Source organism: Vipera berus, assembly GCF_964194415.1.
Source record: "Vipera berus genome assembly, chromosome: 2".
NCBI classification, from domain to species: Eukaryota; Metazoa; Chordata; class Lepidosauria; order Squamata; family Viperidae; genus Vipera; species Vipera berus.
Genome location: NC_138203.1, coordinates 239,034,517 through 239,060,794, shown reverse-complemented (window position 1 = coordinate 239,060,794; position 26,278 = coordinate 239,034,517). Strand labels below are relative to the sequence as shown.

Here is a 26,278-nt window from a genome sequence, read left to right as displayed (position 1 = left end):
CCGTGCGGATGTGAACAGCCGAGGGGGAGAGAAGCGCTCAGGCGGTTTCAAGGCTGCTCTTTGGGGTCCTTCTCTCTGGGCCAGAGGTTGCCGCGAGGGCCCCTGCGAGCGCGTGGGAGGAGGCGGGCGCTTCGCTGTTGCTGCCGGGCGGCCGCGACCGGTTAATTTCATAGGTCGTTCGGCGGATCACTCGGAGTCGTTGCCAGCTCGCCCCAGACATGTCCTACTGCAGGCAAGAAGGTACCGGGACGCGCGAGGAGGGAAGGGGCGATGGTGACGATCGGGGCGGCTCTTGGGGCAGCCGAACGGAGCAGAGAGGGAAGCCGGCGAAAAGCTTCTGTGCCCCAGCTGGGTCTTTAGGGCAGCGTTTCCCAACCTTAGGAACTTGAAGATGCGTGGACTTCAACTCCCAGAATTCCCCAGCCAGCTATGCTGGCTGGGGAATTCTGGGAGTTGAAGTCCACGCATCTTCAAGTTCCTAAGGTTGGGAAACGCTGCTTTAGGGAGCCCAGAGAAATCGTGGGCCGGACGGAAAGGAGCCTGGAGGCTGGCGTGAGAGCCGGCTGGGTGACTTTGGCTCGCTCGTTCTCTCTCAAGCCCAACCCACCTCGCAGGGTGGTTGTTAATGGGGAAAATAGGAGGAGGAAGGGGGGGGGGATATGACAGGTAGTCCTCGACGTACGACCACGATGCAGCCCCAGATTTCTGTTGCTAAGTGGAACACTTGTGAAGTGAACTTTGCCCCATTTTGACAGCCTTTCTGGCCACCGTTGTTAAATGGATCGCTGCGGTTGTTAAATTAGTAAGGCGACTGATAAGCAAATCGGGCTGCCCCACTGACTTTGCTTGTCAGAAGGTCATAAAAGCTGATCTCGTGTGAAGCTGGGACGCTGCAGCAGATAGATGTCACCTGTCCGGGTTTTGATCAGGACGTGACCATGGGGAGGCTGCAGTAGTTGTAGGTGTGAAAAACTTACAACTCACTTTTTTCAATGCCATGCCATTGTAACTTTGAACAGTCACTGAATGAACTGTTGTAAATCGAGGACTACCTGTATATATGCTCATCTCCTTGAATTGCTCCAGATAGATAAAATGTGGAATACTAATAGTAAACAGTCTGCATCCTGCGTTGATAACTTTACATCATCAAATAAGAACACCTCTGCCTATCCCATGTCTTTGGGAAGGACTCTAGGTGGATAAAAATAATCATTCCAGTCTGAGTGACTGTAACCTGCCATTATATCAGCTCTCCAGTCAGAGGAAATAAATGAATGTAAGGGTTTCAAGAGGATATTCCTGCAGCAGCAGGACTGAGAGATTGGATCTGAACCATCTTCGCCCAGAAATCTTTTGGCTCTGCAGGTCTTGGCATTGCTTTTGTACCTCCGTATAGGTTTTGGTGGTGGCACCATCTATTTTCCAGGGAGATGTTTCTTTCCACCATCAACCCTAGCGTGTGTGTGTGTGTGTGTGTGTGTGTGTGTGTGTGTGTGTGAGAGAGAGAGAGAGAGAGAGAGAGAGAGAGAGAGAGAGAGAGAGAGAGAGAGAGAGAGAGGGCTTTCATAATCTGTGATTCAGCCCCTCCTTTTCCCGTATTGGCTGAGGTACTATGAGGTTACACTCTTTCCGACCGCCTCCTACATATTTCCTGCTACATACTAAATCATACATCCCATGTACATTAAAATTAAGAGATAATTTATGCAAGGTGAGTCAGTTACTATTAATCAACTAATTGCACGTGCTCAGTTGTCCTGAGTTCTAGCTCCTTTTTTATGACCTTTTAGAAAAAAATAGGTTCTTTCCTGTTTTGCTAGTTATCTTCTCTTACAGACGTTTTTATAGCTTGTCTTCTTCCTTTCCCACTCTTAAGACCCAGCTAATTTTTGTCTACGTGTTTCACTTAACATCCTTTCTTTGTGCTCTCCTTTCCTGGTTCTCATCTTCTCCATTCACCTAGTAAATTTCCATTGCAGCATATTCAGTTTTAAATTTCTCTTTCAATATTAAAATTTGGAGACCTTTCATTTACTTCTATCACCACCCACACCCCTCGACAGCCCACCCTTACTTGCCTGTGGCATCCCTTCCCCCCACTGTGGCAACCTGCATACCCCCTATGATCCTTGTTGGGACTGCTGCTTCTTCCTGCTTACCAATGCCTGCACAGTTCTGACAATATGATGGCAACTGAGGCTGCTGGGATATGATATCACTCTTTCGATTGCATTGCTTAGTGACAGTAATCCCAATCCCAAATTGGTGTTGTAGCCTGAGGACTATCTATAAAATGGTCCTTATTAAAAAAAAGAACATAAAACTTTTTTTTAGATTATCATATTATTTATTTGCTTATCATATTCATATAGTCATATAAGGTACTTGATGGCAAAAGAGATAAAATGAAGAACTATTCATATAAAGGGATAAATTTTAAAAGTATTTCCAATAGAGGCTTGTGTAGGAAAGGGTATTAAGCTCTGGACATACCATACTCTGATCCAAGTCTGGTAGGAAGTGGTAACATCTTACATAAAGGCTGAGTGCATATACTGACAATTATCTGTCAAAGTAAACATAAGCTGGAAAGAAAATTAAACTTAGCATGATTCTTTGCTAACTTTTTTTTCCTGGGGCATATGCTAAATTAATAATATAATCAATAGACTAAACTCGAGTAGATGTTAATTTAATGTCAAGATATACATGGCTCATAATTAAGCATCTCCAGGGCCCAATGTCATCTGCTAATGAACTTGTTCAGAAGCTTATGGCAGATCAATCCTTTACCTACTCTTCTAATATTGTGTATGCTTTTCCCCTAATTTTTAGGAAAGGACCGAATTATATTTGTGACCAAAGAAGACCATGAAACCCCAAGCAATGCTGAATTGGTGGCAGATGATCCCAATGATCCTTATGAAGATCATGGTCAGTAGAATGTAAATAATATGTTTTGTATTTTATTGAATAATGTTGAGATTTATACTTGACCGCATTGCTTAGTGATGATAATCCAGGCAGTCCTGCTTGTGTATGTGTGGACTCAGTGAGGTCAAGCAGAAGGGGTGCAGGGTACTTGCATGCATGTGATCACAAGGAGACCAGGAAAAGAGCACAGAGTACCACCAATCACCTAGCAAGGTGTCAAAAACTTGATGACCAAAAGAAAAAAAAAGGAGAAAGGTGATGAAGTACAGGTAGTCCTTGACTTACAACAGTTCACTTAGTGACTGTTCAGAGTTACAATGGCACTGAAAAAAGTGCCCCCCAAACCACAGCCACAGCTGAGCAAGACACCTGCCTGCCCGCCCGGCGGCACTCTTCCTCCTGTACGAGGTTTTCATTGTGAGCGTTTCTGTTGAGGATTGGCAGTGGGGGTGGGTTGGCGAGGTGTTTGGTTTTTATTCCCTGGGTGGTTGCAGCAGGTTTTGGTCACTTCACATGATCCTGGGACACTGTGACCGTCATAAATATGTATCAGTTGCCAAGCATCTGAATGTAAATCACAAGACCCTGGGGATGCTGCAACATTCCAGCTGATTGGCGCTTCTTCTGGGCTCAGAAGCGTCAGGATCAGTGCCGAGCTCCAGCTGGAGCCTGGTACTGATCCTGGCGCTTCCACTGAGCCCTGACAGCCCCAAAGAAGTGCTGATCCTGGCGCTTTCGCTGAGCCCTGACAGCCCTGCAGCTCCAGCCATCTCTCGCTCAGGCTTGTGTGGTGCTGCCACCGGTTCAGCTCATTCCCCTCCCCCACTACCATTTTTCTAGGATGGTCGCGTACCACCTGCCAGGTGCCAATGTACCACAGGTGGTACCCGTACCACTGGTTGAAAAACCCTGATCTAAAGGTATAAAATAAATCTTACCCTTTTTCATCATCCTGATAAACCTGGAATAAGATAGAAGTATAGGCACTTACAATGTATAGAGAATATTCATTATGGCAAAGTTGGAGAGCCTCTGTTTAGCAGTATTAAAGAGAAACATGCAGATTTGTCATTTTGCATTTTTCAAGGAAAACAAAAACATATTAAGTGAGAAATATACTGAAGTGTTTTTAAATTAGGTATACAGATAATCCTCGACTTATAACAGTTCAGGTTTTTTTCCCCCTCAGGGATCAAATTTAATTATTTTAACTGTTTTTAACTCTTGTATTGTACTGATGTTTTTAAATACTTTGTAAACTGCCCTGAGTCCTACGGGAAAAGGGCGGTATATAAATTCAATAAACTTAAACTTAAGTTCATTTAGTGACCGTTCAAAGTTACAACAGTACTGAAAAAAGTGACATGACATTTTTCACACGAATGTTGCAGCATCTCCCTGGTCATGTGATCAGAGTTAAAATGCTTGGCAACTGCTTCATATTTAGGACAGTGGCAGTGTCCGAGCGTCATGTGATCACCTTTTGCGGCTTTCTAACAAGCAAAGCCAATGGGGAAACCAGATTCATTTAACAACCATCTTTCTAACTTAACAGCTGTATTGACTCACTTAACAACTGTGGCATGAAAGGTAATAAAATGGAGCAAAACTCTTAACAAATGTCTGGCTTAGCAATATAGATTTTGGTCTCAGTTGTGGTCGTACGTCGAGGGCTACCTGTTTTTAACGTGCTCCTATAGGCTTGACATATTTCCTACAATCTACTTTGCAAAAATCATTTTTAATTGAGTCATTCAGAGTTGAGTGGCGTACTAGTAATAAATGGGCACCATTAATTTTATGTATTGCCCAGAGCAAAGCAGCTTATATATTAAACTTGTAAATTGGTGTAAGGTAGGGTGCACATTATTGAAAAGGGTTATATGTCACTCCTTCCTTTCGTAAGTAGAATCAAGCCCCTGAATTAAATATTTCAAACTTAAAAAGCCTAGAAAGTATTTCATAAGAAAAAAACACTGGATTCGTTTGAATTAAGACCGAATGCCAGTTTTCCCTTGACGATATTTGAAGTTACGTCTGTTTTAGTAGCTTTGAGTTTTACAGAGGTACAAAGATAAAAACCTGAATTGAAAACTATGGTAAAGGTAAAGGTTTCTCCTGTCCAGTTGTGTCTGACTCTAGGGGGCGCTGCTGATCTCTGTTCCTTAACCGAGAGAGCCAGCGTTGTCCAAAGACATTTCCATGGTCATGTGGCCATCATGACTATACACCGAGGTGCACTGAACACTATTACCTTCCCACTGAAATGGTACTATTTTATCTACTTGCATTTGCATGCTTTCAAACTGCTAGGTGGGCAGAAGCTGGGGCAAGTAATAGGAGCTTGCAGCGCTTAAGTCTCGAGCCTGGGCTATTAGCTTTCCACCTAACGAGCTCAGTGTCTATAACCCCTGAAAGCAGCTTAAAAGCAGTTAAAAGGCTTGAGAAGAGAAGGGATAGGGAGATTGCGGGCATGAAAACAATGGCTTAAGAAAAAAAAAGTTTGGATATCACCATAGAAGAAGAGAGCCCACTTCTGGAACCTCCAGTGATAAATTTTTAAAGTAATACAGGTAGTCCTCCCTTAATGACTGGTCACTTAATGACTGTACAAAGTTACGATGGCCTCAGAAAGGGTATTTTGGGGCATGTAAAGCACTTTGGACTTTTGCAAAACACTCCCCCTCCTGTAGTCATGTGACCATGTTTTGGGCACTTGGCAACTACCTCGTATTTACAACTTATTGCAGGATCCCACACTCACATTATTACGATTTATGATGTTTTTTGCCATTTTCTGGTAAACAACAAAACTCATCCATTGGATATGCTGGGTTCTCTTAACGACCATGGTGACTCACTGTAGAACCATTGTATAAATGGTTGTAAAATCGGTTCAGGATTTTATTATGCGGTGGATTTTTAAATGTTGTAAGCGACCCGGGGTCACCTATATGTGAGTTGGGTGGCTATACAAATATTTATTTTCTTAAATAAGTATATAATATAAATAAAAATAGGAATAACAAGGCCTTTATAATGCATTTAATCCAACTCACGCTTAGCACTTTGGTACCTTGGCAGTCATAAAAAGGAGAGGTTGAGCCCAAAATGGCCACTTTTGATGAAAAAAAGATATTTTCCAGGAGTTTCATTTTAAGGTTGAAACAGAGCACTCTGTTTTATTTTGGTTCTGAACAGAGATTTAGATGATTGTGTTTTGAGAGTTTTGCAGCTAAAGAAAACAAACTTACGGTAAAAGGGGATGTTTCAGCATTTGAGTGTTTCAGGGTTGAAACAAAACATAGTTATGTTCCAAAAGGAACATAACCCCTTTAATGCGAGAACAAAACACTTCAAATTTTGTTTTGACAGAAGAGTCTGCTCAGACAGACAATACTTAAAGTGGGACTGTTTGGTTTGGAACTCTTAATAAAATACATTTCCTTATTTTGTGCATGTGGAAGCTGTGGCATATTTTGGAGCAGAATATAAACCTTTTCAATAATTGTTTTTAATAGATCACCCAATTTGTATTTCCTGTGTTTGTAAATTTGTTTCATGCTTTCATTATTTTTGCATTTTATTATTTCTCATCCTGAGCTCTATTTCTGATTCACTAAAAACCAAGACATTGTCACATGAAACAATAACTTTTAAGTGCTGCTTGCTAAATGAGGTTATTGCAACATCAGGAAGATACATCAAAATGATACTAGGTATTAGGGAAGATGTTGGGTCAGAAACGTTATTTCGGTTACATAATTGGAAGCAGCCATTCTTAAGAGCCCGCTAGCCAATATACTTCATAGTAAGACATGGAAAATGACTTTCAGCCTTGATGTGATTGAAGTTAACCTTGTGCCCTTCTTGAGATGAAAAGGAATTGCTAGTCCCTTTCTCCCAGCTCTTAGACCTTAAGTGCCATCTGTATATTACAGCCAAAGGATGTACAGAAATCCATCTTGCAGCTTTTCTAATTTCAGACAGGCTGTGCTGCTGGCCAGGAGCCAGGACTGAGTGTTTAGAATGGCTAGAAATGATCTCTGCTTTGTGACTCCTGCCACAGCTTCTAAAGGTTTGGAGCAAAATTGCTTATTGGCCATGAATACACACACATAAACACAAAGGATGAATGAAATTTCCCCCCCCCCACCCCCATTTCTGTTTGCCTCAGTGAAAAGCAGGTCTGTCCAGAGGAAAATCAACATGAAAAGCTGAATGCAATGTTTTTAAAGAAGCAATTCCTTATTTCCAAATAGAAGAGCGATTTGGCTTTGTAGAAGTGGAAACCAAATTAATCCTATAAATCTACTTTGCAGCTGTGTGTCACAAGTGACTATAAGAATTTTATTTTCAGCTTTCCTGGAGCATCATTGCTCTTATGAACCATCTAGGGCAGGCTTGTCAAACTGCCGGCCGGCGGGCCAGACACATCACCCGGAAGCTGCGCCCACCCCATTGCCGGCAATGGCAAAACCATCCCAATATGTTGCGCAATGTCACGTGACGTTGCGAGTTTGACATGTCTGGTTTAGGGTTTCTCTCCCCCCCCAGTTAATTAAAACTAACTTTACATACCAATGTGCAGCCTATTCAACGAGCCAAGATTAGTGATCATATAATAATAATAATAATAATATAATAATAATTTATTTATTTATTTATTTATTTTATTACATTTACGGTATATACCGCCCTTTCCCGAAGGACTCAGGGCGGTTTACAGGGTAATTAAAAACCAAAATACAAAAGTTAAAAACAAGTTTAAAAAAATTAAATTTATCCCTGTATAAGTAAAACCCCAGTTAAAAAATTAATCCTCAGCCTGGGCCAGAGAGCTCGAAGAGCCAGGTCTTCAGGTCCCGGCGGAATGAACGGAGGTCGGGGGCAGTCCTCAGCTCCACTGGCAGCTGGTTCCAAAGGGCAGGCGCCCCCACTGAGAAGGCCCTATCCCTGGGTGTCGTCCGCCGGCAATCTCTTACCGGTGGCACCCTGAGAAGACCCTCCCTGTGGGAGCGCACTGGACGAAGGGAACTTGATACCGGCAGCAGGTGTTCCCTCAGATATCCCGGACCCAAGCCATGTAGGGCTTTATAGGTCATCACCAGCACCTTGAATCTCACCCGGAGGGCAACCGGAAGTCAATGCAAATATAATAATAATAATAATAATAATAATAATAATAATAATAATAATAATAATAATAATAATAATAATAATAATAATAATAATAATAATAATAATAAAGTTGGAAGGGACCTTGGAGGTCATCTAGTCCAACCCCCTGCTCAGGCAGGAAACCTTATACCATTTCAGGCAAATGGCTGTCCAGTCTCTTCTTAAAAACCTCCAGTGTTGGAGCATTCACCACCTCTGGAGGCAGGTTGTTCCACTGGTTAATTGTTCTAACTGTCAGGAAGTTTCTCCTTAGTTCTAGGTTGCTTCTCTCCTTGACTAGTTTCCATCCATTGCTTCTTGTCCTGCTTTCAGGTGCTTTGGAGAATAGCTTGACTCCCTCTTCTTTGTGGTAGCCCCTGAGATATTGGAACACTGCTATCATGTCACCCCTAGTCCTTCTCTTCATTAAACTAGACATACCCAATTCCAGCAGCCATTCCTTATATGTTTTAGCCTCCAGACCTCTAATCATCTTTGTTGCTCTTCTCTGTACCCTTTCTAGAGTCTCGACATCTTTTTTACATCGTGGTGACCAAAACTGGATGCAGTATTCCAGGTGTGGCCTTACCAAAGCATTGTAAAGTGGTATTAGTACTTCACTTGATCTTGATTCTATCCCTCTGTTAATGCAGCCTAGCACTGTGTTGGCTTTTTTGGCAGCTATAGTTGTGATGTGCCTCTTCAGTGGCCATACCTGTAAAACAGGGGTGTCAAACTCAATTTCATTGAGGGCCGCATCAGCATTGCGGTTGCCCTCAGGGGGCCAGGTGGGTATGGCCAGGGTGGGCGTGGCCTACTGGGTAGGCGTGGCTAGAGTGCGTATGGCCTACTGGGTGGGCGTGGCCAGCTCTACATCGTTCTCATCAAGGGTGCCTATGGGGGCCTGGGCAGGAGTGGGACAGATCTGAGGGTCTCTGGCAGAAGGAGGGTCTCTGGGCCAGGGCCAAGGCAGTGGGGGCCGTTCCCTCACTGTTTCCAGGATGGCTTCGCGGGCCACATGAAACCACTTCGCGGGCCGGATCTGGCCCCCGGGCCTTGTGTTTGACATGTCTGCTGTAAAATATGCCAATTAGAAAAAAAATTGTACAAAAAATAGAGATCAAGAAAAATGGGTTTTATAATGAACTGGACTTTTATTCATGTAAATTTTATTTTTTGTCACATTAGAACAAACTAAGTTAAAACTTTAAAAACAAACTTTACAAAAATGAACAGAACCGCTTACTGAAAGAAAGAAGAGCTCTCTGGCCCAGGCTGAGAATTTTTTAATTTTTAATTTTAACTGGGTTTTTATTTTTTCTCAGGGTTTCATTTAATCTTTTTAAATTTGTTTTTAACTTTTGTATTGATTTTCTTTTAAATATCCTGTAAACCGCCCTGAGTCCTTCGGGAAAGGGTGGTATATAAATCTAAATTAAAAAAAATGCAACCAGCATAATAATCAGTCTTAGTGAATGATTAATATTATCTAATCTGAGATGGTACCTTTTTGGTAACAAATAGGTAAGATCTAATATTTTAAACCTTTATGTTTAAATTCTTAAATTCCTTCAATTCTTTCGCAAGCACCGACGCAAGCGGGACGGTATATTGGTAGCAATCTGCGGCTCCATCATACTGAATCCTTTAAAATATGTGTCTCACAGGCAGCCCTTATTGTTTTATGAGGATTTTTTGTTGTTGTAGCCAAACAGCCATGGATAACAAAACTGCAAAAATATGTTTTGCATATCATTTTACAAAGAACTGTCTGCCATTCTGCATATGCATACACAAAAAGCTTGCCAATAACTCTGGGTATTACTATAGATTGTACTGCTATAGAAACTAAATTGATGCTGAATTTAATAACGGCAGCAAGACTTTTGGTAGCGCAATATTGGAAGAAGGAGGATTTGCCTACTATAGAAGAATGGACTTTAAAAGTTTCGAACCTGGCAGAAATGGCAAAAATTTCAGCATACTTGAAAGACCATTCGCAACAAAGATATATCTTGGAATGGAGAAGATGGATTGATTACATTCAGAATAAATATGGGACCAAAAAGTTTCATTTAGCATTTGAATAAGTATTAGATTTATAAGATTTATTATTATTTAGTTATTTTTAAGGAGAGTTAAAGCACGATAGGATTTAAAGTGTTATTGTAGCTAGTTAGCAAATTATAGTTTTATTTATTTATTTATTTTATCCCATTTATATCCTGCCCTTCTCCGAAGACTCAGGGCGGCTTACAATCTAAAGCACAATGTGCTTAGCAATAGCCTTCATTCTATGTATATGCCTGCTTATTAGGGCTTTCGCCCCCCCCCCCAAGCGGCATTATTACAAAGTCAGCTTATTGCCCCCAACAATCTGGGTCCTCATTTTACCTACCTCGGAAGGATGGAAGGCTGAGTCAACCTTGAGCCTGGTGGGACTCGAACCTGCACTAATTGCAGGCAGCTGGTGTTACTTAAGGAGGCATTAGCCCATTGCTAAGGTTGTTAGGGTCAATACCCTGTATTATGCTCTGGGATGTGGGGGAGGGAGGGGGAGGGAGGGGAAATTGGGTGGGGGTGGGGGAGGGATGGGTCTTATGTTTAAAATGTATCTGTAAAACTGTAATAAACACCACCCATCTGTGCTTCTGTACTTTGTCTGTGATACATCAGCAACCTGGGGGGGGGGGGAAATGAACCAACTCTTCTCCAGTTTACAGTTTCCCTGACATAACCAACCAGGTGTTTCCCCCCCCCTCTATTTTGCCATTAAACCAAGATAGTGACTGCACCTCCCCGCTAATGCTAAACTGGAGAGTTGTGTTTTCTGAATGAGCTTCGTGTACGCACTGCCACATGAAGGAAACAAAAAGCTTTTGCTCTCCTGATGTCTGTACCTGAGCATAATAATGATGATGATGTATGACATCATATATTGTTATTTTGAAAATAAGCCATTTTCAAATTATGGTTTACAATGCTAGCTTGTATATTATATATATTATTAATCTCCCAAAGGTGCTTTTCCAAAAGGCAACCGGACTTTCTTTGCTTTCAAAAATGTTTTGCTTCTCATCCAAGAAGCTTCTTCAAGTCTGACTGACTGGAGGGAAATGGAAGGATTTATATTCTTTGCAGTCATTTAGTTGTTAGTGCTCTGTGGGTCATTAGCTCTCTGAGAGTCATGGAGCCACTTAGGGGTTTACCTGTATCCCAAGAGCCAACTGAATCAAAATGCAAATGATGTGGAATCTTCTTGGGACACCCATTAAATCTTTCCATTCCCCTCCAGTGAGTTAGAACTAACCAAGCTTCTTGAATGAGAATGTTTTAAGGAAAAAGAAAACCACCTTTGGGACAACCAAGACCTGGATAATTGAGAACCTACATAGATTAACCAGTTCCAGGTTCAAATAAAACAAATCAAATGGAATTTTATGTAACAATGTTTTTACGCAACAGATATAACAAAATGGATAATTGAAAAAAGCTAATATCTCCTTTGCAGCATACAGATTGCCAAAGGGTATGTGGTAGTAAAAGCTCCTAGTTAAGATGCAGAACTATTGTTTTTATGTTAGATCCAAATCAGCATAGGAAACAGATTTGCATAAAAAGTTATGTGCAAACATTTTTATGAATTATACACAATGTCCCCCGTTTCTTTTCTCCTTTAGGATCAGTTATGTACACAATAGGATAGGGAATTTTGATATTAATAAAATGATCTAGGAAGTCCAAATTACCTTTCCCCCCCTCTTTTTTGACACTCAGACTATGTTCCTTTTAGTTTTCATATATCAAGATCTAAAACCATTAATGTCCAGTTCTATTCAAGTTCATGTCAGATGGGCAACAGCAGATTTTAGTGACCTGCATCAGCAGATTTTTGTGATTTTAGCGAGATAAAAGGAAAGATGACTTCTGAAAACTGCTCACATGTATGTTTGGAGAGCTTACAAAAGACCCAAACAATCAGACAACATTTTCTGTAAGTTGTCATTTGTTAAACAAAACACTATTCTTGCTGCCTTGAATAAGACTCTTTCCCATTGGCTTTTCTCCATCCTAAATTTGGCTTTTTCTTTTCTTTTTTGCCATAAACCGAAAAACAAAGTTGCTCTTATCTTTTGTTTTCCTATGTCACCACTAAGATTTTTTAGGAAGATCAAAAATATGTTCATCACCAAATATGTTGACGTCACTCCAAAATATAGAATTTATCACTTAGGTTCCTACAGACTATGAAGCTTAATGACTTGGATCACACATAATGCTCAGTAAAATGTAATTTGTCTGGTTCAGGGTATGCTAAACATGTCTGCAGATTGTAGCAGCTTATAAAAACTGAACTTAATAAACATTTCAGCTCAACCACTGTAATTAATTTTTGGCTTGACTTAACCGTGTTGAATAAACTTTGACTCTGAACATAGTTAAAAAATCTGTGTTGTGCTGTGTGTAAATCCACCCAGTATGTAAGTCCCAGTATGAAATAGTTTTGTGAGTTACTACCTTTTCTTCTCCTCCTCTTAGGTTTGATATTGCCTAATGGAGATATCAACTGGAATTGCCCCTGCCTTGGTGGAATGGCTAGTGGTCCTTGTGGGGAACAATTCAAGTCAGCATTTTCCTGTTTTCATTATAGCAAGGAAGAAATTAAAGGATCAGATTGCGTGGACCAGTTTCGTGCAATGCAAGAATGTATGCAGAAATACCCGGATCTTTATCCTCAGGAAGATGATGATGATGATGATGATGAAGATGAAGAAGATAATCAAAGCAAAGATTTAGAAACTACTACTTCAGCGGGCAAAGAAAAGGATGGGTCTAGCTAATGAATGAGCATGGAGGCTGTGGTCTCCTTTCCATATTCAGAGACATTTAGACAGGCAAAGTATCTTCTCTCCTTTCTTTCTTTCCACCCCATTGATCCCGCAAGGAATGCACTTCTGTACACTGTATCATGTGAATTCACTGTGAAGAAGAAACTGCAGCCCTGTGGTTTTAACAACGAAATGTTGCGGTAGAGTCAGTATAGAAGAAATGTAGACACCCCCAGTACTTTAACACGTTTCTTCTCCAGTTATGTTCAGTCTGTAGGTTGCCCTGAAGAACAGAGATGGTTAATCCTCTTTTGGGAAAGCAAGAATACTGGATCACCAAATTTCAGTTGTTAGCTATTGTCAAGATTTTATATGATGAAAATTAATACAGATTTCTCAGAACAACCAAAAAGATTCAGAAATCTGGATAAAATTTTCAGCTAGTCAGCCTTATGCGCTTGATGGGACAGGAAGTTTGCATCTATAATTAATTTCTAATAATAGAAAATTAATGTTAGTATATTGATTTCCCATTTTAAAATAAACCTTGATCAGGCCTTTCCATAACTGAGCAAACAGAGAAAAACACTGGCCACTGTGTTCCTTAATATTTCTAATCCCTGTTTTGAAGGGTTTCCTGCGTTCAAACCCCTCTTCCAGCATGTTGCTGACCTTAATAAGACAAATGCAATGTTACCTGGGGTAACAAACCTCTGCGTAGATATTGTGACTTGACTGTATACTAAAAGTGAATTCCTTTTACTTTACATTGAAGCCCGTGTCTTTTGTTACTGCGAATGACTGTTCCCTGTGACAGGCTACATTGATTTGTTCAAATGGGCAATCCTCACTTAATGGCCATTCATTCGGTGACCATTTATAGTTACGACCAGTCCTTAAAGCTGAGGCCATAGCACCACCCATGCTCACATGACCAAATTGTGGACTCTTGGCAACTGGCCCACATTTATGACCACAATATGCAGTTTAGCTCACCCCCGCCCGCTTACCTCTACTTATCTCCCCCTGTCCCTGCCCTTTTGGCCACCCTGTACTTTACTGTCTACCCCTGCCCTCCCCCCCCAAATTCCATTTGCTCTCTTCTTCCCAGGAGAAAGTGACAACTGTCAGCAGTGAGCAAGCCACCTGGACTGCTACCCCACCTCTTATGGTCTCTGTCCCCAGCTCTATCCTGGTGTTTCCTCCCTATCCCTGTCCTGCTTGTTCCCTTCAGCAGGTGAGGGTCTGCTGTGCGTATCCCACATCTGCACCTTCATCCAGCACACGGATCCCAGGCCAGCAGGAGGAAAAGGATGGCAAAGGTCAGCTGGGGCAGCAGGGGTAGGCAGTCACAGCAAGGTACAGGGCCTCCAAAAGGGCAGAGACGGAGAAAGGGAGATAGACAAATGGAGGGAGTTGAACCAGAGGCAGGTGCAGCCATAACGGCCTCATCCGCCAAAGGAAACTCGTCAGGTCCTGCTCTGGTAGTCCCAGTTGCTGTTGTTAGGCAAGAACCTCAGGCCTCTGCTGGAGCTGACAGTTTGCAGAGAGTAGAAGTGTGTGGTCTCGTCTTAAGGACTGCAACTGGGACTACCGGAACTGCCATTGTTAAGCATGGTCGTGTGATATTCCACCTAACAATCATTTCGCTTAGCAGTGAAAAGTCCTTTCTCAATTAGGGTCTTTAAACGGGGACTACCTGGAGCCTTCTCATCTGAGGAAAATTCTGGCATCCTGTGATCTGAATTCTGGGACAAATTGGCTCTGGAATCATCAGTGGATAGAAGTTCTTTTGTGTTAAGCCAACCTATCCAATAATTCAGCTTCACCCTAAAGTTTTCAGTGTAAATGTCCTATATAGCCATGATGATCAAATCAGATTTAAAGCAGCTTTTCTGCTACAAAATATTGCAGGCGTGTAATAAACATGTAAATCTATGAGATTATATCCTTTCATTCAAGCAAAGGCTTATTCAAATATATATGGATGCTGATGGAAAGAAAAGAGGTGATTTCACTTATTTTCTTTGGTCTGATGCCCTGCATCTGCCAAAATGTGGGTACTTGAACCTAAGGGACATTTAATAAATGTAGTAGGGTCAACAGAGTTTTGTTAAAAAAAGATTTTGTTGAATCAAATTTGTTCTCTCTCCTCATGGATGCCTCTACTGAAACAAATAATCTTTGGACAGAAGCACACAGTACCATGCACCCCATCCGTCTGCTGACTTTGATTAACTGGTGTTAATGTGACATATGTGACGTTTATGTTTTGAAAAAGCACAAAAAGCAAGGTGGAAAAAATAAACTCTATAACAAATTAGGAAAACACAAATCCATATTCTTAGTCTGAATACGAAGTGTTTCCTCGCTTGCCTCAAAGGTTCCAAGGAAGCTGTTATCTGCCATACATTTTTCACTGACTGGAGTAAAATAGAAGCACCAGTTTGACTCTTTCAGAAAAAGTGTCAAAAAACCCCCTTTTCAGTCTGCATACAATGTCAGTGAAACAGATGTCAAAGGAAACCGCTTAAGCAGCTATCCATGGAGAACAAACAGGTCCTGAGGAATCGGATGGAGTGCATTTGTGAATAGGACTTAACCAGGTCAGGTCAAAAGAAAAATTGGGGGCTGTCTTAATCAGAAACTGGTGCCTCCCCCGTGTTCAAAGATTTATTATACAACCAATTTTGTAGCATCTGGTTAATAAGACATCTCTGGCAGGAATGCTATTAGAAACTGCTTTTGCATAATGCTATCAGTCATTACAACAGCACTCTGTTCACCATAGGATTCTCAGAGAGCCACCCTAGTGTCTAAAAGGCATTGCTGCTAGGTCTGCATTTGAATATTGTAGCAGACTATACTTCCTTAAGGTGTGTTCAGTTGAAATCACTGCAGCCAGTAAGCCATACGTCCCTATTGCAAGTAACAGGACCGAACTTCAACCAATTCCATCATTTTTAGCTGAACGCTTGCTTTTGTAGAAAGTCATTTTCACCAGGTTAACGTCAGTGCTGCTTATAGTCAAGGTGTATCACATTCAGATATCTCAAGATCATATGCTTAGTCTAGTCATGCTTTTGTTTCCATTTCCTAATTGCATATTCTATTTTTTGTTGACATTCAAATTAGTGTGCACGAGGATCTCCCCCAGTTTTAGCCTTGCAATAATTCTGTTTTTCTGAGAGGAATTTAAGGTCATTCAGTAAGTTCTCTTGGTAGGTGGGAGTTTGAACCAGGGACTCCCTAGTTCCAATCCACACTTTCAATTATCTGAAAATGTACAAAATATACACCATTCCCTGGATTCCCACTTCTGTTGCTGTTAACTTTTCTTTGTATCCTATTCTACTATTTTTCCCTTGCCTCTTCATTTAAATTTTGGATATTTCAATTGCCTTTTCACTTGCAAGCAGCTATAAAAGCAGAGCTCCTAACAAAATGTTTTATATAAATGAAATCCCTTAGGTTTAGCAATAGACCATCTACCTCTTTATCTGACAGAACCCTCATCAGACAAAATATGAAAAAAATGCAGACAGTGTAATATAAACATGTAGTTTATACAATGTGTCCAAAATGATTTTAGCATTTTAACTGAAACTGTGACGAACTAAATAAAAGCCCTGTGTCCATAAATTAATTGACATGCATAACAGATCCTATATTAAAAGGGCAGTAAGATTTATAATGCCTTGGCCAAAGCTTAAGTAAAAGACATTAACTATATATTCAAAATTAAACTTTATCTTCCCTTAATTTATTGCCCATATTTTAGGGGAGATTATTTTTTTAGTGCAAACACTTTAGTGCCTTTCAAAAGGAACAAGAAATGATATAAACAATGTACATCAATCATACGCCAGCACAAGTTATATGGAAATGTCTGGGTTTAATGGCTGTCTTAGGATAGAAGACTTCTTTACTCAGCATTGGTATCTAATGTCTCAAACCACAACTATGTTTTGCATACTATGACATTCATGAAGTACAAATTATTGCTAGGGAGTCACTCAATTCTTCTGCAGCACAGACTGTACTTTTCTGACTAGTCTGCTTGAGCAAAGGACAGCAATGTTAGTGGCGTTCATCTGTATCTGCCTTAGAGCATGGCTTTTTAGAAGAACCTTGACTAATAGTAAATAAATATGAATAGAATCGTCTGTTCTTTGAGATGTCTTCAATACGCATGCAGTATGAAGAAGGCAAGTGACTGAAGCTACAAAGTGGTGATATGAAGCATTCTAGGTGAAATGAGCACAACAGAAATTGAACATCAAATATTTACTTAGAAAACAAAAAAGGAGCATGTGCCTGATTTGAAGAGGCAGCTAGTCTTTAAATCAACAATTTGGTATGTCTTGTATTCAATCCAGTCGCAAATCTGCTAACGCCAAAGCAATATTCCAATACTTCTGCTGATGTACAAAATTCTTGAGTTCTTGCCTCGTTCGTTCCCCCAAGAGAACTTGGTAGGCTCCTAAAGTCCTCCGTAGCAGTGGTCTTCTGCATTTGTTTTGATGCAATGTATGCTAAATGCAGGACAAAACAGGAGAAGACTGTTGCTGAGACCAGGTTGGATCAGCTTGAAAACTAGAACTGTCTGGACTCTTCCGTTGTGGGAACTACACTATAGAAAACCAATCTTTGGGATCTGATGGTAATCAAGTTTTGCGTAGTCAGCTATTTTTATTCTAACGTATGGATTGCCAGTCATCTTCTTTTCCCATGATTTTTATCAGGAAGTTTAGGGGAGACACCTACAGCAGGAACAGGGACCTCCACTTCCCACAATCCTGCAGCTCCAAGTCTTTTCAGGCTGCCTTTCAAATTTCCAATAACTTTGCTGTTTGCTTCTCTGATGACGTAGACACGAAGACACTTTACATCTACAAAATCTTTTCAATTCCAGTACAAATTCCAACAAAACACATAGACATCAAAGAACCCAAAAGCTATGAAGGGTACCTTAAAATAACAGGTTTTTAAACAGGCCTCTCAAATATAATAAGCAAGACACATGTGACAGGCCAACCGATGATGTTTTGTAGCCCTGTAACTTAGCAATTTTTTCCTCTTCCTTCATAGTTACTGTAAAAAAAGTCCAGCTCCAGAAAAATAAATAGTGCAGGAGTTCTAGTTTTCTGTTAGTACTGATTGTTCATCAATAGCCTAATATAATATTGGCCTCGTTTACAAGTATATGTATTGGTGGGTTTGAAAGCTCTAGATACTGTAATCATAAAGCAAGCTATACGCCAGGCTGTGAGCCTAAGTACATGAGGTTAATTCAGCAGTCTTTACATTTTTTTTTTTACAGATGTGTAAAAGAGAGAGGGGATTGTTGTCTTGGGCAAAAGAAGTCCTGGAACAAGATTTCTGCCTAAAGCAGCACTTAATGAAAGAGAGTTTGCTTTTAAATTCTCCTTAATTATAAAAGTTATGATTAACCATTAGAGAACTAACTAAGCTTTTTACTGCCTTATTATGAAAGTGTACAAATTTGTGACTTGACTTGGAAAAAAAAATACATTATTTGCAGCCAGTTCGTAGTATATCTGCAACAAGCTTCCCCCAGTGAGCTTTCCAGGGCTTCACCAGACTGTTCATGTTCACAAGGAGTCTGTTCGTCCGTGCATCTTCTTGTCCTGCTATTAAGTAGTCTATACCTGGTTTGAAAAAGGATTACATTTTGTAAGAATCAATTCTCAATATTAATTAAGGTACAGAATCAAAGATTTTCCAGAAGACTTTACAGGGATAGTCTTAATTAAGATCATTCATTAACTTTTCTTCTCCCTTTCCACCTAAGCACGGTGTGCTCAAGATGACTTAAAACGCAAATTACTTAATTACAAGGTGAATGAGTTTCCTTGCAGAGCAAGGAAATTTTGTACTTAACCTAGACTGGAAAATTAAAAATCCTGGAAGAAACAGCAATAGCAAAATTGATTTCATGGTATTGCCAAGACGATACTCAGGCGTGTCCATGAAATGCTCAAGAGCCAAACTCAATACTTTATTTTCAAGCCCACTTGTGGCATCCCATGAAGCATGTAGTTTTAGGTTGGAGAAAACATTTTAAAACGTGAATGCAAATGAATTAATTTGCTATGCAATTCAAAGTGGTGCGCTTAAATTGTTGCCAACTGAATTGTGGAAAAGCAATAGTTACTGGTTCTCTAAAATAAGGTAAAGAAAAAAAAAGACCAGTAAACATCTGGAGAGAAATGTGAAACAAGATGCTGGAGACTTAATTAGGCCTATGCTGTGAAGAATTCAAGAATGAGAAGACAGCAGAATCTGCATGTCAGTCCATGCACATATCTGGCGAGTTCTCTAAGGCATTCTTATAACTGGTGCCCTTCAGAACGATTGAATTTGACTTGCGTAATCTCTAGTCAGTGCAGACTGCGGGTATTAAAATACAACTTATCCAAAGGCATCAAGCTGTGAAGAATGTTTCAGAATGTAGACAATAATCCCTAACTTTGCTCCTGTGTCACAAGATATCCCATCATTATCGAGTCTTATGCTGGCTCACAGTGGGTTAGCTGACACATTGTGCTAACCCATGTTTGGTTTACCTATAGTTTACTGAATATTCCATGACTGTTGAAGTGCACACAGTATAGCAAAGCATGAACTGTAGTTGAAAAACTGCAGCAGGTAAGTTCACACAATGTGCTACACCAAGCACAAAGAGCCATTCTTGTTTTGCACACACCGAGCCCTCAAAGATCAGTGATGAGGCCACTGAAATCCATTGACATATCAATGGAATTCAGGAGTCAGACCTGCACTTTTGTAATTAAAGTAATAGTAAATAAATATATATGCTATGTCTCCATTGTGCTTAGTGTACCTATATGTCTTTCATGAAAAATACATAAAATGGAAAACATGCAAGCCCAGCCATTGAGGACACCTCTGCCTCACAGCCATGCCATCTGTAACCCTTGTATCCACTCAGCCCCATGGATATAAATAAATACAGATGGAGAGTGTAGAAGTTGCCATACAGATTAGCAGAAATAATGTGATCTATTGATTTGGGCTTAACAAGTTCTAAGTATGTCCACTCTAGTGAAAAGAAGAAGTAGGGGAAACATGATAGCAGTGTTCCAAAATTTGAGGGGCTGTCACAAAGATGAGAGTCAAACTATTTTCCAAAGCACAGAAGGCAAGACAAGAAACAAAGGATGGAAACTAATCAAGGAAAGAAGCAAACTAGAATTAAGGAGACATTTTCTAACAGTGAGAACAATCAACCAGTGGAATGGCTTACCTTCAGAAGTTGTGGGTGCCCCATAATTGGAGTCTTTCAAGAAGAGACTGGACAACCATTTGTCTGAAATGGTATAGGATCTCCTGCTTGAACAGGGGTTGGACTAGATGACCTTCAAGGTCCCTTCCAACTGTTATTCTATGTTTTCTAAGTTCTATGATTGTAGCCATCATAGTTTGCTTCACTAAGCATATTGCACAAATCCTGATTTCAGCAAACTGTTGTTAAACAAACCTGATTTAGCACGTGTGAACCCATGAATCTTGTGTTGACAGCAATTCTCTGAGAAAATTTTTTCTTTCTTCAAATTGAGCTTTTTAATCGTTATATTAACAGCAGTGAGAATTGTATTTGCTCAAATTTGTAAAGATGAAGAATTACCAGCAGAGGAAGAGATAATCAGGAAAATTTTGGTCTGTGCAGAAATGGACAGACTTACATTGAAAATGAGGGAGAAAGAAGATTCAGAATACTTTAGAATACGGGATACATTTTATCAATGGCTAGAAAAATGAGGTAGACAGAAAGGAGTTTAACATGTATTAGTAAGCTAAATATTGGAACCCAGACAACATGTTGCTGATAAAATATTAAGGATTTGTGATTATAAAAAAATAATAAAATATGGTTATAAAAAACTAAAATCGTTACAGGTAGAGATGGATCCTACTACATGATAATGCTATGCTCCAACACTGAACTAAAGGATCTCTCCTGTGCATATGAGTGAGAAAAAGCACAAGTTTCATCATTGTGTGTTAGCGATGTGACAGTGATCCTCAGCTTGCTAGAATAGTGGGGCTGAATACTTACCAGGATTTAGAATAGGACATGTACAGCCCCGGTTGGTCCAAGAATCTGGATATATGCTTCGGTTATTCCTGGTGATTTTTACTTTGCCTGATTTCAGAACTTTCTTTATCTTCACAATTACTTCAGCATGGGTTCCTTTGTCATGAGCAGATAGAACCTTTGCTCTTAAAACTGCAAGACAGATTTAACAGATCTAACCAAAAGGTTTTTTTTTAAGCCCTGAGAAACAAGATAACATGGGAGACAGGTCAGGCAGATGCCTTCCTAATCGACTGGAGTATAGGAAGAGGAGGTACAGCACATTCAGACCTGCAAGATTGTCTTGTTATAATTTCAATAAAAGCAGCCTTCCTGCAGAGTTGATTTCCTGTTTGATCTACCGAGTGAGCCTGGCAACCCTAAGAAGGTTTGCATCCCAATACAGAAGAAAAGTTGCACCACTAAGGAGAGCAGGGCATATAATTATGATTGGCCAAATGTGTGCATGGGTCAGTCATTCTGTGCATGGAAAAGGAAATCCTTAAAAGGCCTTACTATGGCCTCTTTGGAAGGGACGCGGTGGCTCAGTGGGTTAGGATGCTAAGCTTGTCAATCAGAAGGTCGGCAGTTTGTCGGGTTGAATCCCGAGTGCCGCGTAACAGAGTGAGCGCCTGTTACTCATCCCAGCTTCTGCCAACCTAGCAGTTCGAAAGCACGTAAAAATGCAGTGGGAAGGCAACAGCGTTCCGTGCACGTTTGGCGTCTAGTCATGCCGGCCACATGACCACAGAGACATCCTCGGACAAGCGCTGGCTCTTCGGCTTTGAAACAGAGATGAGCACCGGCCTCTAGAGTCGAAAACGACTAGCACGCATGTGCGGGGGAACCTTTACCTTTACGGCCTCTTTGACATTAATTGCCTAATTTTTATTTAAGGGGAAGCCTAGAACCTAAGTTTCTTTGACCCAGAAGCATTCTTACTCAAGAGTTCAGATTTTTGGAAGATGGAAGAAGCAACAAGAAAATTATGCTGCATTTCAGTTTTTTAAAGTAATTTCTTTCACTTACCGTAGGCATATTTCATTTGACAAAAATTGCTGACGCTTCCTAGGGTCCTCTCTTTGCATACACACTTTTCTAGCCGGGAGATCATAAACCAATGTGTCAAAGAAGATGGGTTGCATTAAAAACAAGGGAGAGGGAGAAACCAGTCACCCAGATTTTCATAAATGCTTGCAATAAATTAATACTTAAGAAACAGCTGTAGAAATGTAAGCTCCTGAGCTGAGATGTTGTGTAAATGTTTCAAGTTGTGTAAAATAATTGAATGTAAGCATTCACTTTCTCCGTTTAATTTAATCTGCTAAAAGAATTTAGAATAAAGGATTACAAATGCCCCCCCCTCATTTTGGAGAATTACTTTTCCCCCCAAAATGACTTTATTTTTTATTTATATTCTTATACAATTAATAAGCTGCCTGAGTCCAAACAATTTTGGGCAGCTTGTAATTCAACATAATAAATATATAAAACACACATAAAAAAGAACCACAAACAGCCCCAGAAACTGTTCATGCTTGCTTGGAACATGAGATTTTGGGATTCCACCAGTTTTAAAAGATGTTAGGCAGTATATAGAATATAGAATAGAATATTCTTTATTGGCCAAGTGTGATTGGACACACAAGGAATTTGTTTCCGGTGCATAAGTTCTCAGTGTACATACAAGCAACAAAGCAATAAATCATAAAATACAATCACAGATCATAATATACCTCCAACAAAGTGATAGTCATAAAATAGGAGGAGGATTTTAGGAAAGATGAGAAGGATAATAGTAATACAGTCCTACTACATGGTTAGATATCATTAGGCATAAGACAATGCTGTGGGAATTATGTGATTAGCAGAGTGATGGCATGGGGGGAAAAACTGTCTTTGTGTCTGGTTGTTTTGGCATGCAGTGCCCTATAGTGGCATCCTGAGAGGAGAAGTTGAAATAGTTTATGACCAGGATGTGAGGGGTCTGTAAATATATATATATATATATTTTAATCCCATTTATATCCCGCCCTTCTCTGAAGACTCAGGGCGGCTTACAATCTAAGCACAAATCAATGTGCTTAGCAATAGCCTTCATTCTATGTATATGCCTGCTTATTAGAGCTTTCACACACACACCCCCACAAGCAGCCTTATTACAAAGTCAGCTTATTGCCCCCAACAATCTGGGTCCTCATTTTACCTACCTCGGAAGGATGGAAGACTGAGTCAACCTTGAGCCTGGTGGGACTCGAACCTGCACTAATTGCAGGCAGCTGGTGTTGCTTAAGGAGGCATTAGCCCACTTAGCCCTCTTGCAAGTTCGTGCAGTATACAGGTCCTTAGTGGAAAGCAGGCTGGTTGCAACTGTTTTTTTCTGCAGTCTTAGCTATCCGTTGAAGTTTGTGTCTGTCCTGTTTACTTGTTGTACCAAATCAGACAGTTATACAAATGACAGACTCAATAAATTCCTCTGTAGAACTGTAACACCAGCTCCTTCAGTGTTCAATATAGAATACATGGCCATGAAAGTTCCTAGAACTTTTATCATTTTTAGTCAATGCTTTGTAAATCATATCATAAATATTTCTAATTAATCCAAAACGTTCTCATACCTTATCAACATTGTAATTTTCTCAGTGTATTTATGGGATTGGGGGGGGGGTTTGAAATCATACCTGGGTGTCTCAAGGCTGAAAAACCCTGTTTATGATCACTCCACGGCCATTCATTTTCACTTTCGTTGGCTGGGGTATGGAGGAAGTGAGGGATCCTCCCACCAATAGGAATATTTAAAAAAGCCGAATTGTCATAACTGGAAAGAGAAGAGCAGACAGACAAGAACAGAATGAGATTACAGAATGTTTTCTTTAACCATCCGTTCAATCTATTTCAATAATACAGAAGTAGGACCAATGAGCCAATGAAACATGGAACATTTAACCAACTGTTAGCAGTTGCTACACAAAAAGATGTGTGCAATGCTTTCTGGAAAATAATTCATCCATTTCTAACTGCTTGGAAGCTCTGCTGATCCATTGGGGTCTTCCGAGGGCGCTGCCCAGAAAGCTGGAATAAACTAGGACCACGACCTTCACCATGGTAACCCCAGTGCTATGGAATCTCATTTCCTTCACCCTCTTTTTATCTGTTTTCAAAATAATTTGAAAACTTTTTTTAAAAAACCCACAATTTTCTTCCTGATGTATACTTTATGTTAGGCACTGATGGCTATTCCAAGAATCAAATATAATGGTTTATCTGCAGTGCTTTTTTTATAAAAGAAAAAGGTGCCGGAACTCACACATGCCTTGCCTACCCTACAAGGTTCCATCCAAAAAAGGTGCCGGAACTCCGTTCTGAGCGTTCTATGAGAAAAAAAGCCCTGGTTTATCTTAACTAAAGATACTAATGTTACTGATCTCCCAAAGCTCCACTAATTAATCCTATAGACAGCTGTGATGGTATTCTTTAATTCAGGCACTGGAGCCAATCCAATGTCTTCTTGTGCCTGGCCAAGGAAAGCACTAGAGCAGTGATAAGGCTCTCCCATAGCTGATTGCCTAACGGTCTCCTCTAGGCAATATCTGATCAGTCGAAATGCCTATGCTTGATAGCTTGAGGGTTTATTGTGTTTGAAATGACAATCCCACAGGTCCTTTCCAAAAGGCAACTGGACTTTCTTTAGTTCATTTCAGAAATGAAGAAGCTTCTTGGATGAAAAGCAAAATGTTTTTTAAAGAAAACAACAACAACAAGAAAGTCCAGTTGCCTTTTGGAGAAGTACCGTATCTTTGGGACAACCGTGACCTGGATGATTGAGAATCTCCATAGACATTTAAAGTGACAAAGAGCTTATTGGCTGGCATGTTTTAGGGGCTCTTGCCAGCATGAGGAAGTACTAGCAGAAGCAAGGACAGGATCTTCTGCAGGAAGCAGAAAGAGTCAGTTCCAGGTGGGGGGCAAGCAGGGTGGAAAGACCCAAAATGAATTGCCCTGGAGATCCTGTCCAAGAACACTCCTAAGTTCCCAAATTCCCTCTGCTTCCACTACCGAGAGCTGGTTTACCTGTGGAGACATTCTCCAGTATGCTTGTTACAGTCTCTAGCACAGGCACAGGGTTGGCAGCCATTTTCTCCAAAGCCCCAATACCCCAACAGACACCTGTCGCATTGGGTTCCTGTGACACCTGGCTTGCAGTAGCAGAAGCCTGTCTTTGGATGGCATTTCTGGGCTTGGTTCAGTGTTATGTTCAGTGAGCCCATGGGATGGCAGGAGCAGGCTGGAAAAGAAAGTAGAAAATAATAAGACCATATGGGTTTTTCTCCTTGAAAACTTTGAAGTAAGGGCTCTAGGTCAGGAAGTGGCTAAGTCAAATAAGTTTTAAACTCATGTTACTATACTGGTGTGACTATTTTTTTTGCTTTGTGGCACTCTATTTAAGATGAAAGATCATTAAGTTCCTATACCAAATATTCACTAGATACAGCTGTTACTGATGAATCTCTGCCTGCATTTCCTCTTATACATCGGAAAATTCAGAGAATGTGAAAGTTGAAGGATAATTGTATTCCGATTCCTGAAATATGTCAGGAAATATGAATAGGTCAGTTCTGTTTAAATGGAAACCAAATGTCTGTCTCTATCGCTAGCCATAAATAACATGCTCATGAAGCATTTGGATTTCTGCAGGGAATGAATCTTCTGCTTGTTTACTTTTCTGCCTGCTTATTTAGGATTTTTTTATTGCTTTCCTATTCTCAGTGTTGCATTTTTTGAATTGATTTTATGAATAAAATGTTCTAAACTGGCCAAACTATAAGATGGTAAGCCTAAACTACAATCCTGTAAAGCTGAATTGAATAAATCCTACTAACACTTAAATTGCAGCTCATCTACCTATCAATAGAAACAAATATTTATAGATCAGGGTTCAATTGTGCGTCCTTGATGCTCTCTGACCTTGGATGTTTTCTTGCGGATGTTTCATTACCCAACCAACATTATCAGTGCTAGAAGGGCAAACCCCACTCCCCTCTAGCATTGATGATGCTACCTAGTTGGGTAATGAAATGTCTGCAAGAAAATAACCAAGATCAAAGAGTACCAAGGACCTCGTCTATCTATTCATAGGACTGCAAACCTAGGCCTCAAAAAGTCACAATAAGGAGATTTTCCATTTTCTATTAATCCAGTACAAGAACTTAAACCTTGTCTATATTTGGAT

General features: G+C 40.3%; 2 protein-coding genes across 2 annotated transcripts in view; one reads left to right on the top strand and one right to left on the bottom strand.

The window, feature by feature from the left end:
* The first annotated feature begins 22 nt into the window (after window positions 1-22).
* CHCHD4 (coiled-coil-helix-coiled-coil-helix domain containing 4) lies at window positions 23-13,693 on the top strand. The gene is made up of 3 exons (XM_081316773.1): window positions 23-240; window positions 2,839-2,937; window positions 12,637-13,693. Exons 1-3 carry the CDS (start codon window positions 219-221, stop codon window positions 12,936-12,938), a joined length of 423 nt encoding a protein of 140 aa, XP_081172899.1. The 5' UTR covers window positions 23-218; the 3' UTR covers window positions 12,939-13,693.
* Window positions 13,694-16,508: 2,815 nt separating this feature from the next.
* Window positions 16,509-26,278, bottom strand: part of LOC308664577 (netrin-4-like) — a 63,736-nt gene continuing 53,966 nt past the window's right edge. Inside the window, exons 6-10 of the mRNA XM_081321949.1 lie at window positions 25,120-25,333; window positions 23,730-23,866; window positions 22,078-22,146; window positions 21,031-21,201; window positions 16,509-18,598 (exon numbers count right to left, since the gene is read on the bottom strand). Of these exons, the coding sequence (XP_081178075.1) occupies window positions 18,462-18,598; window positions 21,031-21,201; window positions 22,078-22,146; window positions 23,730-23,866; window positions 25,120-25,333 (728 nt within the window). The 3' untranslated portion in view covers window positions 16,509-18,461. The remainder of the gene's footprint in view (window positions 18,599-21,030; window positions 21,202-22,077; window positions 22,147-23,729; window positions 23,867-25,119; window positions 25,334-26,278) is intronic.